Here is a 14382-nt window from a genome sequence, read left to right as displayed (position 1 = left end):
CCAACTGGGTAACATCAGTGCTAGAAGAGATTGGGGTTTGCTCTCTGTTTATATGTGTGTGTGTGTGTGTGTGTGGCCTGCCCTGTCAGTGTTGATGGGATTGTTTTTGGTGGTTCCTTGATTAAGCTGTTGTTTAGTTTGATTTTTTTGTTGGCAGTTCCTTGCTTAGGATATTGTTTACTGCTTGATTGTGGTCTAGTATTGGTCTTGGTGTTAATCTCTGCTCATCTGGGTGTTGACTGCTGCCAAGGTGGTGTTGTGGTCTTTTAACTTTTTGATTCTCTGTTTTGAATGGCATGTAGATGTTGTTTATTTCTATGTGCCTGTTGTTGAGTGCCAGGCATCCAGGAAGTCTCTGGTGTTTTGGGACCTAATTTAGTCTAGGATGCTCATGGTTTCCCACTTGAAACTATGGTGAAGTCTGTCCATGTCTTGTGCAATTAAGGCATTTTCATCATGTGTTCTGCCAGTTGGTCGTTAGAAGGTCATGCTCTGCTAATTTATCTTACAAAAAGGCTGTAATAGCTCTTATATTGTATGTTGTAGATGACTCCTGTTTTTATTTCTAAAGCTACTGGGTCTTTTGGTTTTCTTAAGATGTCTCAGGGGCTTTAGTTGATGTGTGTGCTATGGTGATGTCCTGTGGTTGTAGTACTCTCTGGGTTGTTTCTGAGATGTTTTTGATGTATGGCAGTGATATCCTTTTCACAGCTTGTGTTAGTTGTGCTGTAGTGGGCTAAGTGGTCAAGAATGTTTTGATAAGTTGTGTATCTATTTTGTTGGAATGTGTTGGTGTAGATGATGTTTCCTTTTTTTGATGTCCAGGGTTGCTGGAGTGTTTATGCTTGTCTAAACAGCTTCTCTTGTGGGAGGTTGGATTGTTATTTTCTAGTGGAGCCCTTGCTTAGTGTGGGTGGTTTTGTGATAGACTTATGTTTCTAATTTGTCGTCATTGCCTTTGCTGATAACAATATTCAGGAAGGGTAGTGCATTGTTTTCTTCTTCCTTTATAAATTTTAGTCCTTTGAAGATGATGCTGATAGCTTCCTGTGTCTTCTCTAGTTGTTCCTTTTTTATGACAAAGATGTCATCGACATACCGCATCCATACTTTGGGTTGTATGCATGGAACCTATAATTCTATGATAGGCTATAGTTTCTAGGCGTTGCATTATGGTCTTTGCTATAAACCCAGAGAGTGGTGGTCCTATGGGTGTTCCTCAAATTTGTTGGTATAGTTATTTGTCAGATTGAAGGTAGGTGGTAAAGCAAAGGTTGATGAGGTCCATGATTCTGGGTATTTCAATCTTAGTGTATTTGGTATTATATAGTTGTTCTGCCATGGATTATTTCATTAATTCTGGGTCTATGGATATAAAGAGTGCGGTGACATTGAATGAAAACATGATCTCATCTTCTTCAAATATCAGGTCTTTGATTTTTTTTTTTTTTTTTTTTTTTTTTTGAGAAACTGTAATAGGGGAGTTGATAGAATATTTGCTCCTCTCTGTGAGAGATACTTTATCATAGCTGCTCTCAACATAAATATTTTAGATTAACTGTGGAGTTGATTTCCTGATCTGGTCTATATGGAGGAACTGACATACTGTATGTTTAATACATGACCTGTCCAAATTATCTTCTGTAACACTGGAAAGCATATCAAATATATAAAGAGGCTGGTTTAGTCAAAAGCACCCAAGATTGTGACACTAAGCATCTAAGTGCATGATATGAGAGATGCACTGTAGTGGCAGGCATTGCATGCTCACAATTACAACATAGCCTGTGTTACAACTCTGCCTTCACCTCCAACTCCAAATCTATACAAGAGGATTTAAGAGTTTACAGGAGGCTTGATGGTTCTGAGCAAAAATCAGTCAACAGGGGAGGACAGCTGATAGTGATCTGACCTACCATTGTGTTGTGTTCCATTTTCAAAACCTAACAGCAAGGAAAGGGGGAAAAAAATGCCATGCACATTTAAAACTGTGTGTGACAATTGAGAACAGCAAGTAGCACACATGCCTCCTGTGTTAGTTTTTAATATTCCAAGAGCTGCAAATACCACCTTTTTTTAAATCAGTTACATCATTAACATTTTGTGGGAATTAATTTCCATGAAACAGATTAATCTCTTCATAAATTACAATGGCAATCATAGTTTTCTTTAAATATTGCTTTCAACGTTATATAACCTTAGCTTATTTTTTTTTTTCACAACCACAAAACAACCATATAAAAGCAATCATCTTGTTATCATGGTGAACATTTCAGGTATTACCTTACTATTCAAATATTAATATCTGGATGAAAGAGGGAGTCAGGTGATATTCACTGCAGGGAACTTGAATGTACAAAGACTCCTAAGCGTTAACGCTGATAAAGTTCCTCAAGTGATGGTGTAAACAGTTTGACTTCTGGAATTCTTCTCCACCACTGTGTAGCAAAAACAAGTCAAGGTGGAAAAGGTATTTTGTAGTCTTCAATAACGTTTTCCTCACTGTGTGCCTCATTTCCATCCGGGCTCCACCGTTAACAGTGTATATAATGACAAGCCATTCTAGCCTTCTCCAATTAAAGCCTTGCAGTCACTGCATTCCTTACAGGTATCCTAGATTCTGAAAAAGAAGGAATACAGTTGTGCCAACAGTTTTGAGCAGAGAGAAGGAAAGACCTCAAGAAACATTCCAAAGCTTTTATAGAAATAGTGTACATTGTTAAGTATGCATCTGAGACAGAAATATTTAATAAACTGAAACTAATTGTCAGAAGTGGTGATATTTTAAGTATCCATAAAAGTCACTGATTTTTATAGTCTGATAAATCATGGCGAGTCACAAATAATCATGAACAAATAAACTTTTGTCTAGGAAAATGTATTTTCTTTACTGTTGTCTTTAACTGTTTCTATTAATAATGGTAGAATTATTAACATCCATTGAAACCACAATAGAGCTCCAATTCCATTTCATTGCAACGAATGAAAACAGATTATATTAATACTGTACTTTGAGAAATGTAAAAATACTAAAATGTAATACCTTCTGCTTTCTGCTTTGAAAAACATAAGAGACTTACGTAAGTTCCCATATTCTATAGCAGCGTTGGTGAACATTTTCGGCACCAAGTGCTGAAACAGCATGTGCGCTGTTGATGATGATGGAAGATTGGAAGATGATCTTCCAATTTCCAGTGCATGCATGTGCACTGGCCACCTGGTCTTCTGGTTTCTGGTGCGCATGCACACGTGAAGACCAGCTGGCCAGTGCAAAGGTGCGCACCGGAACCCGGAAGGTCATTTTCCCGGCGCGTGCATGCGCACCAGGTAGTTGTTCTTATGGTTTCTGGCGCTTCCGCATATGTGAAAACCAGCTGGCTGGTGCGCCGGAACCCAGAAGAGCAATGGGCGACGGCTCACGTGCCTGGAGAGATGTGTCTGTGTGCCACTTCCGGCACACGTGCCATAGGTTCGCCATCATGGTTCTATAGGATCAAATATTAATTCAGCATGAACAGAGTATAGTAAAAAGCTAACTTTTACTGAACCAGAAAGTATTAGTTGATATAACTTAGTACTCTGCCTGCACTAATAGGAAGTAGATTTCCAAGGTTTTATTTGGAGTTATTTGTAAGACAAAAGCTTACAATTTAAAAAAATACATTCATAGCATGTAAATCCTCTAAAGCTTACAGACCTAAAAGTTTCTCCAGAATTTTTAAAACTCTTGATCATTGCTAAGGTCATTAGCATGTATTGTTATCAATCACTACCATTAGCAAGTCTGTGAATTGTTTACCTGTTTTGTCATGGAAGTTAAGTAATATTATAAAAATGGAATAATCTACCCAGACAAATTTTGAATTGCAATTAGTAGTCAGAGAGAAAGTTTAGCCCACACTATTGTCTCTCTCAAGGAAAAGGCTAACTTTAGACTGATCTTAAATTTCTATAACAGACAGCCCCAGTTCCTTATTGGCTTGTTTGTTTGTTTGTTTGTTTGTTTGTTTATTTAATATAATATAATTTGTATGCCGTCCTATCTCCGTAGGACTCAGGGTGGCTCACAACAAATAAAAACAAACCCAATAAAACATAAAATACATAAATATGCATACATAAAATACATAAATGTATAAATATATAATTTAAACATATATTAAAACCCATTAAAATAATCAAAAAACCCCTCAGTCCAGGCTGGGCGATGTAAACAGCCATGTTTTTAATTCGCGGCCTAAACTGCTGACAGCAGTTAAAACAACTTTCACTCTGGAAAAGTATTTACATTTAGAAATGCCATCAGTGGAGAGACAGTTATTTGTTAAATTTAGATTCAAACTTCTAGATACCAACGTTAGATTCGGCCGCTATCGGAAAATCCCGTGTGACAAAAGAATATGCATATGTGGGGTAAACGTCGTGGAGGACACGGCGCATATAATATTCGAATGTAGTCTCTATCAAGAAGTAAGAAAACAATATCTGTCCTCAATTATAAATAAATTTCCCCACTGGAATATAAGCCAAAAATTAGCATTTCTGTTGAGGGCTGACTCTCCTCCCCTGGTAAGAGCGATCACTCGATACCTTAAAAGAATGACGGCAATACGAGCCAGTTATATCAAAAAACATTTTATCGATTGTAAGGAAGATGAGCTCAGTTAGAGAGGAGCTATCCTATTTGGGTTATCTAGTCTTGGCAACTTAGCTATTGAAATTTGATATTGTAAAATTTTAATGTCATCTATCATATATTTTTAGATTGCTATTTTTGTAACTGTTTTATCTTTTTCCCTTTTTCTTTTCTGTTTTGTTTGAAAAGGCCTTCGGGCTATTCAATAAACTATACTATACTATACTAATTCGTGGCGGAAGGTGTGAAGGACAGGAGTCAACTGAAGCCCCAGGGGGAGTTGATTCCAAAGTGTGGGCGCGCCCACAGAGAATGCTCTACCCCCTGGGGGCCACCAGCCGACATTGTCTAGCCGATGGCACCCAGAGAAGGCCCTCTCTGTGAGGACGCACCGGGTGATGGGAAGCCATTGCTGGCTGCAGATGGTCCGACAAATATCCTGGGCCTAAGCCATGTAGGGCTTTATAGGTCATCACCAGCACCTTGAATCTCACCCGGAGGGCAACCAGTAACCAATGCAAGTAACGCAGGAGAGGTGTAACATGGGAGTATCGGGACCCTCCCATCACAACCCGCGCGGCTGCATTCTGCACCAGCTGAAGCCTCCGAGTGGTCTTCAAGGGCTATTTATTAGAATCAAAGCAATCAAGCAGCCAAAGGTGCACATACAGTATATGTGCATACTGTACAAACATATGTATGAACATTCAGTATATGAAATCCATGTCTTAGTTCAAGCAGATAAAAATGTAGGCAGTTGACTTCTGAGTCAACACACCGCTTTTGACTATTAATTTTTTGTACAAAGCCTGGCTTTAGTAGTTTTAAAAAATATTTTTCTCCCTAAAATAGTTCCAAAAGGATAAACCATTCCTTGTAGTTTAAGGACATTTCACAAGTTCCTATGTTCCTTAGGAGTTGTAGGTTGCTTTACAAAAAAGTACTACAAGAAGCAGCTTTGTCAATATGGATAATAAATCTCCTTACAATACCCAAAGTGCCTCCTGCCACATTCAATCTGTGGCATGCCAGGCTACCGTAGGAACCCATTAGAGAAGGACTTTTCCGTGCTTTCTGCCATGAGCTCGACAAATGGTAGTAGTAGGTTTATTACATTTTTAAAAACCCAGCACAAATAGAATTTGATGAAATTTCCCCACCCCAACTTCTCTGTAATTCAGTAACTCCTGCCGTACCCATTTTCAAATCATATTAAAATTTCTAACTTGTAGTGGGTTTTTTTTTTTTCATCCACAGCAAAACAACAATTTTAAAACTGAGACATAATAGTATATCAACAAAATTATCTTAGGTCATAGTTCTCATTTCCAGGTTTCTATATATATCAATTATGCAGGTTTATACTTATCAGGTCTTAAAATATGACCATCCCAAATTACAAACACATGCAGAATACAAAGGAGGTTTTGTTTTGTTTTGATGATAAAATTCCACCCATTATCTAATTGACAGGAAAGAAAAAACCGGAAGAACAAACTAAGAATGTGAATAGTATAAGTCTGTGGCTATACACAAGTAAGAATGTTGGACATTGCCAATTGCCAACAAGGTGTTCCACCCTAATTTATGTAAAACTGGTTTTATTTGCATGGAATAAAATGAACAATCTATATAAACAGAGTGATGCAATGAAAGGCAGGAAGATTTATAATTTATTCAGATACACACTTACCAAACATTCCTGCAGTCTTAGCCAGGGACTCTTTATTTACTCTGTAAGTGAATCCATCATTTCTGGGGGTGGAAGTGAGAAGGGAAAGAGAAAGAATTTGAATGAGGTTCTGTAACATCCAATCTTTATTGTGGGGAAAAGGGACTATGAATTCTCTATTCTGAACATGCAACAACAGTAACATAATTAATCATGCCAACAGTGCAAAAATTTCCAGACATTAAATGCTGAAGTACATCATTTAGCACATTGATAGAGTTGGCAATGCTTCTTACTGTTTGAAACTAAGAACTTTATTGCCTCTTTAAAAGAAAAGTAATAACAACCATAACCATTTGTTTTAATCTGAGGGATTGTTGTTAATTTATTATCTAAAAGAAAAAAACAAATAGCACATAAAACATTTATCCTCTGAACTATTTTATGATGTCATCAGAATCCCTGCCACACTTGTTGGTATGGTTCAGGTCAAGTATTGATGTTGTCATTAGTTTAACTATGCAAAATAATTAGATCAATGTATTTTATTTATCTTTTAATTTTTATTTATTTATTAAATGTTTATGACTCCTGTTTTCCCTATGAAGTGGTTCTGGGCAGCTCACAAATTATAAACATCATACACTAGAAACTTTGAAGAGCCACAGATTTTATTGTAAGGCAAATGCTAATGCCATATAATAACATTTGGGTAGTCTTAAAAAATAAAATAAGATGTTTTATGTTACCATATATTACTATATTGGGCTATTAATACTTGCTCCAGGTATGCATTTGGCTACAATACTTTGTAAATACAGCTCAGCCTGCAGAAGGTATTAATAATTAATTCACTACAGGTAATATTTGCTATCTGATTTAAGGGTTTGGAATACCCCATCTATAGTGCAGGTCATTTTATTATTACCTGCCAAGGCTCATCTACAATATGGCCCCAAATTTTATGCGAATAAACACACCAACTCTCTGAATTTTGTCCTTCATGAGATCATTATATATGTGTCAATTAATGGACATCTGATCTCATACTGTGAGTCATGCAATAGATACTTGAGTGTTTGCTCTGGCTTTCAAATTAGGACCACTGAAGAGAGCTGTCACTTTTCCTGACATGGAATTCCCAGATTCTCTATTACATCTGATATTCCAGATTGTGGTAGCAACAGTACTGGTAGAATTTGCAGGAACTTTCTAGCAGTTTTCTTAAATATTTCAGTTTCAGTCCAATCTATTAGATGTACAACCATGCTTATAGGTACAGAACACCTGCTTCTACGCAGTGCCTACTCCTCCTATATACCCAAGTCATAAGAAGGTATATTCTTTTGAAGGTTGCCATGGATTTGCATTTCGTGTCAGAAATGGTTGTGCCCATGATACAAACCAGGCTATAAAACAATTTGCCAGGAGAAGAAGCAAGCCCCTCCTTACATTTTAAGATGGGGCGTAAAACCTTATTCACAGAATCTTTTAATGGTTTATTGGAATTTTTATATTTTTTTAATTAAAATTTGAATCATCATTTTCATGGATACTTGATTGTACGGTACGCACTCAGACTCACGAAGGGATCAAGTGAATATAAATCTTTAGAAAAAAAATAAACATATACAAACTTGCTACCTAATCTCCTTTGCGGTCGGTATATATTGTACTGCAATATATAATGGTTCCAAAACTGGGTGGAAAGTGAGAACAGGGCAAGGAAAGTTCCCTCCATGGGGCAAAAAAATGCTCATGATTTTAGCTACAGCTCTAGGGGACCTGGGCAAGGTCCATACTAGAGTTCTTTTAAATTTTGTAATTAGCACTGAACGCTCTGTAGAATGGTAATAAAATTACATTCCTTCTTCTGAGTATTTTCTACTGTTAGGAGATTGATACTAATTCAGCTTCTTTGTTGAGTTCCAGACAGTGGTGGGTTCGGTCCGGTTCTGCAAACCGGTAATAATAGTGGCGGGAGCTCCGCCCACCTGCCCAGACATCATCATGGACGATCTGTGCATGTGCAGAAGCGCGCGCACGTGTGTACTCCTGTTGCAAACTGATAGTAAAGGTAAGTAGAACCCGCCCCTGATTCCAGATATATACTCACGTTTTCATTCTGGCCACCATGCCTAGTCTCACAAAAGTAGCCAAAGCATTTTTCTGCATATCCGAAGATAGGACCTCATAACACTGAGTGCTCCCTAAACAGGAGGAATGGGGACAATGAAAAATGTGGTCCTTCTATTTAAGAGCTAACATCAGTATAGCACTGTAATGTCCAAATCCCACACCTGTCTCCAGAAGCTGGGAAGCAAGGCTTCGGACTCCAAATACAAAGTGCTTCTCAGTAAAGGCTTCATTTGTTTCATTAAAAAGGTATTTGCAGATTATCTAAGAAAAACACATTTAAACTGAGGTTACATTGGTGTTACTAAGCTCATCAGAAAATAGCCACTGTTCTTTTTTTTTACGGGAAAGTAGGCACACAACAAAACTGAAAACATTTGAGCTGAAAAATACTTCCACGTATTTAAAAGAGTTGAAATTGATGGTTAAGAGCTATTTTCAAAAAAAATATTCCCACTAAAAATATATTTGTCTTTCTTCTTTGAATGGAGATTTTCCCATACTATATACCTCAATCTGTTTCTGGAACTTCTATGTTACAAAGCACTTTGTAAACAAGAACTGGAACTGTCTGCGTCATGAGTGATATAAGGATAAGTAAAAAGCCAGAAAGACCGACAGGAAGAGGCTTGGTGAGACGATTTCAGCCCTTCCATTCAATATTCATTTCACTGCCTCATGGATACACTGTAATCCTATAATATAATAATGTTCAATTATATCTAAAATATCAGCTTAGTGAGGTGATGCAATCTTACGAAAAAGGGTGTGCGCATTTCATTTTCCTTTGAACATATCTGTGCTAATCAATTAAGAGCATATTGGTAATACTACAGTTGCCTTGCTTAAATTAGAAAAATGGTGGTAGTGGAGGGAAGAGATTATCATCCAATGAATTAATTTAAAAGTAAGCCCTAAATAGCTTCAAATATAGCCACGATAGGTCACATGGTGGCTCCCTGGTAGTATTAGAAGTTAAGCACCAAATGTAGACAGCACAGCTGTGAGAATTAAAGACTCAGCCATCCGAAAAGTAACAAAACTGCCTGCTCTCATTTGAATATATTATAAATCAAGGTCATCACTTGGGGGCCCTTCTTTAGGTGCCTTGGCCATCATAAATTAGATAGAAGAAAAGGAAGCAGAAGGCCTTTTTCATGGCATTGCCCTCAACTCTTCCTCAGGGAAATTCATATTCTCTCCTAATGTGATGAACTGTAATTGTTGGGCAAAGGCTTCTTTACTTGCCAGACGTCTTAATTCAATGCTAGATATAATATTTGCACTTTAACGCTAATTTTTTGATTCGTTTTTTGCTCATCCGTAAAACTCTGCAATCTTGTTTTCAAGATAGACTTTGAGATTCTTCTTCATTTTTATGCTCTGGAAGCGTATTTCTGTTGCAGACACAAACACTATTGGAATTGGGAGACAATATATTTACAAGAGTTAAAGACAGAAGCTCAGCACTGACATGTAATATTTATTATCACTCCTAACAACAAAGATGACCACTATAGAAAAGAATGTGGAAAAACCCATACCTGATAACCTTCCACAAATGGCTTAAACATCTCACTCAAGAAAGTAATTACTGTATTTCCTTTCTCTGTGACAAAGATTTGCTGTGATGTGTCTTGAACAGCTCCACATTTTGTAAGCAAGAAACAACCTTCTTCAAAATCCTAGAGATTAAATAAATCTCTATTATTATTTTTTTACTGGCTGTAAACTCAAATGTAATATCTATAATTTGTTCTAATGTCAACCAATATGCACAGAGTGTAAAAAAACAAATCTATGGATCATGTTAACATCTCAATATTTTTTATTAAAGTCCAGAGTCATGTGACAGTGAGATGGATGGATGGATGGATAATGAATGAATGAATAAACAAACAAATAAATGTTACTTAAGTAACTGGAGGGAGGGTGGGAAATCGGGAATCTAATTCTGAAAACCACTAGCAGCATTTACTGTTCTGGGAGTCCAGCTACCTCATATACTCTAAACCAGGGGTCTCCAAACTTGGCAACTTTAAGACTTGTGGACGTCAACTCCCAGAATCCCTCAGCTGGCATAGTGATTGGAGAATTCTGGTAGTTGAAGTCCATGCATTTTTAAAGATGTCAAGCTTGAGAAAACACTGCTCTAACCTATCAAAAACAAAGCCAAGCTGTACATATGAGGCAAGATGATATGGTGGAAATAGAATCCAATTATAGATCTCTAAATGAAAACCTGCTTTTCAAGAAAAAAGACATTAGACCCGATATGCACTCAGACTAGTACAGTCCTTTTGCCAGAAGATAGTATTTATTTTTGGTTTTTTTTATTTTCTATCTCACCTCTGCTAGGGTATTGAACAGTTTCCAAACAGAAAATGAAAATGCAAGTTACATAGGTACTTCCAGTTTGCCAAACAACCCTATTTCTATACTCAGATTACACACACTTTTTAAATAATTGTTACACCATGTATATTATACAACTACATTCTAACAACACCTTAAAGACTAACCAAACCCTTGTGGACATGATTCAATATTAGAATTAGAATTAGGATTTTTTTTTATTGGCCAAGTGTGATTGGACACACAAGGAATTTGTCTTGGTGCATATGCTCTCAGTGTACATAAAAGAAAAGATACCTTCATCAAGAATCATAAGATACAACACTCAATGATAGTCATAGGGTACATATATTTTTATGAATTTAATTACAGCATTACAAAATAATCCCAAAAACTCAGCAATGCGATCTATGTTTTGTAGGACATGAAGAATTTATATTTGTTTGCTTGTTTGTTTTACCCGATTTATAAACTACTCCAATTCCAACTGATTCTGAGCAATCTTCACAAATTGTATTATGTGAAGTGAAATACATGTTTTAATAAAATAGCAAGAATGTCAAATAATAAAAATAGCAATATATTGAAACAGCGAGGACTCTAATTTAGTAACACAGAGATTCAATACAAAGGCAAAACCTTTCAATCAGAATGAATATGAACTACTTTCCAAAGTGGAATGACAACAAAAAAAGGAATAGTTTGCAGACAGATAGGACCATGACATTCCTGGCCTCAATGGTGCCTACACCATTCATCCCCTTGGGAGAGGAAGGACAAAGAGAGGGAAAGAGAAAGGGAAAGGAAAAGGGAGAAGGAGACAGAGAGGGAGAGAATGCATATGTACGCCTATGTGCCTGCTAACCAAAGACAGAGGACTTTCTGTAACTATGAGCAAGATCTGGTTCAGAAAACTTGCTGGTAAATAACCAGTTGCAAGTTCAGATATCAAACTACAAATTCCAGCAGACCTCACCACTAGCTAAGTAGGGCTGCTGAGAGTGGTAGTGCAGCACAGGTTCTCAATTCTTTCTTAAATGATAAATAATGTACATCTCTAAGAATCCTCCAAGTATATTCTAGCTGCAATGGTAGCTGCGACTGTTTTATAGCCAATTATTTATACTGTAACCTTCAATCAGAGCTATTGTACTACAACATTCTTCTTTCCCAGTTAATACTGATTGAAGAATTATAACCCGGAATGCACCTGACCTAATTGGAATGACCTGATTGTGGGGCAGAAATCAGCTCCAGTATGCCCCACCCTTTCCAATACAATTTCAAGATAGTTACTGAGGGCTTTCCCTGCGGCTTTGAATGATTACAGATTATCAGTTCAGCAAACTATTGCTTATCTGAAACAAGTCCATTTTAATCCAAAATATGACCAATGAAAGTAGTTTCCTTTAACCAGCTGCAATTAAGAACATTCACAATTTGGGTTTGGATGTAGTAGAAGATTCACTTTTCATTTCCTCCACATTTGCATTGATAGGCTTTCTGTGTCCATTTGCAATTTAAACTACAGGTGATCAAGCTTTTTACATGTTAAGTTTTGCAGCCCCCTCAAGGCAAAAAGGGTTTAGTTGGTAGCCTTTTTCTATTTGTTTTGGGGACGGGAGGGAGCGAAAGGAACAAACTAAACCTCATGGAAGCTTAATCATCCTATTTTGTATGTTTGTTTTTCTAAAAATTGTAGAAAGAAATCATATAGCTGAAAATCAGCAGTGTAATCAAGGAATGCTCTGGAATCATGGTCATTATCAGATCAATTGTTTTTTCACCCTCCCCTCCCCCACCCCCAATTTCTAGAATTCTGAGTCTTCCATTGGGAGTTTTGCTCCCAACTGCTCTTTCAAACAAGCGCAAATAGTTTTTCTAGGGCAGAAGAGAAAGAATTTGTCAAGCGTTTTCTGTATCAAAATTAGAAAAGAAAAAAAAAGGGGGGGGGGAGACACAGAACTTGAAATGAACTTGAGCATTTTGGAACTAAGCACTCTGTGCTGCTTTGAGGATTCTTGAAATATTATATTGATACAAGATGAAGTGCTTTTTCAACCTGAAGAGGCAGAGTAACAGAATTACACCACAATGTCCATAGCAAACAGTTGTGACTTGGCTTATGCAAGAGTAAAGTGAAGGACCCTTATGGCCCAGTAACCACACTTGGGAGAAAACATGCGCTGAAGCAATCTCTCCTTAAGGGGGGGGAGCAACCAAACTAGAATAAGTGGCTGTTCATGTACTTTTCTGCCAGCCTATTCATTATGGTTTTCCTCTGGGTCAAAATGGGTATGAATTAAATGCGGCAAGGCCTCAAATCCAAGCAGTAGGCAGAGGGGGTACGGTAACACCCCTAGGATAAGAGCAACTGTAGTGGAAATGAATAGGGGCAGTGGAAGCTCCCCAGATTTGTGGCAAAAATGAAAAAAAAGAGCACAGACTGTTATATGAGAAGCAAGAAAATTACAAAAACTAGAAGATTACAGAGATGGTTGAGGGCACGCAGGACGGAGCTCTTGGGAGACAAGAATTTTACTCCACCCACTTAAAATGATCCTGAAAACTGATGATCTCTTGGTGTTTTTTGTTTTGTTTTGTTTTTTGTTTCCATTTTCTAATCTTTTGAATATTTTCCTATTTAAACCTATTATTATCAGTGGAGCAATTAGGTTACCTGAAAAACACTCACTCTTAATTGGGATATCAATGTAAACAAAATAATTCGGGGATGACTGGACAAAGGTTTATTTAATACAAAAAATCTTTGAAAAACTTTGAATATTGTTTACCAATGGATAATGATTTTTTTTCAAGTGATTAAAATAAAGGAGAAGGTATTTGGATGGTGGTTGCGAATTGCAAAATGTTATCTTCAGACTGTTTTGAGTCTGAAATTTCATGAAATGTGTCCCATCTACAGTCCCTGTAGAACTGCTGGTTCAACTTAGAAACTCATAGTGCTCTGGAAATGCTTTGAGCTTGAAATTCAGTATTTTTCAGTTTGGATCAGCTTTGTTTCAAGCTCAAAATACTCCAAATAGGGGAGTTTTTGTTTATATTTTGTTTTCATAGAAAAGAATATCAAAAAGAAAAGTTAAAAAAAAACAAAAAAAACCCACACACCCAATATAGAAAACTGTCCCTGGTCTTAATCTCAAGTAAGTCTTGACAAATTCCCTCAAATATTAAGAACTCAAGACTTAACAGTTTACCTTCAGGGATATTCCAGGAAAGAAGACAAATTCTTCAGAAAAAACATCACGCCAGAATGAAAACTGGTTATAGACCTCTTCTGCAAAACATAATTTTTTTATGAGTAAGATCTTTCTTCAAATAATTTTGCTATTAAAAGATAAATGTAAAAGATACAATTTAATGTATACACACACACATACACACAAATATACAGTGGAACCATTGCTTGATAAATGAAAATGTGCACAATGTGGACATAATTTGGAAATGCCTTCGGGGTTCTCTTGCATGAACCCACTGAAATGATTCAGAATTCCAGAGAAACAAGAATGTTCCAATGGCAAACAATAACATTTCTAGCTATCTACTATCTCCAGCATGT

General features: G+C 36.9%; 1 protein-coding gene across 3 annotated transcripts in view; it reads right to left on the bottom strand.

Annotated features, from left to right (window-relative positions):
* Nucleotides 1–2028: 2028 nt before the first annotated feature.
* Nucleotides 2029–14382, bottom strand: part of GNPAT (glyceronephosphate O-acyltransferase) — a 35093-nt gene continuing 22739 nt past the window's right edge. For 2 of the 3 annotated variants that reach the window (XM_070932577.1, XM_070932579.1), the window contains exons 11-16: nucleotides 14018–14097; nucleotides 9989–10129; nucleotides 8609–8708; nucleotides 8425–8518; nucleotides 6330–6391; nucleotides 2029–2620 (exon numbers count right to left, since the gene is read on the bottom strand). In XM_070932577.1, coding sequence (XP_070788678.1) covers nucleotides 2577–2620; nucleotides 6330–6391; nucleotides 8425–8518; nucleotides 8609–8708; nucleotides 9989–10129; nucleotides 14018–14097 — 521 coding nt within the window. In that variant the 3' untranslated portion in view covers nucleotides 2029–2576. Of the gene's footprint in view, nucleotides 2621–6329; nucleotides 6392–8424; nucleotides 8519–8608; nucleotides 8709–8903; nucleotides 9140–9988; nucleotides 10130–14017; nucleotides 14098–14382 lie in introns of those variants that run through there. The other variant, XM_070932580.1, reaches the window with a different exon arrangement.

This window comes from Pituophis catenifer, unplaced genomic scaffold, assembly GCF_029215685.1.
Source record: "Pituophis catenifer annectens isolate HBS135680 unplaced genomic scaffold, rPitCat1.0.hap2 SCAF_1, whole genome shotgun sequence".
Lineage (NCBI taxonomy): Eukaryota > Metazoa > Chordata > Lepidosauria > Squamata > Colubridae > Pituophis > Pituophis catenifer.
The sequence above is the reverse complement of the archived record's forward strand: the minus strand, read 5'-3'. Positions and strand labels throughout refer to the sequence as shown.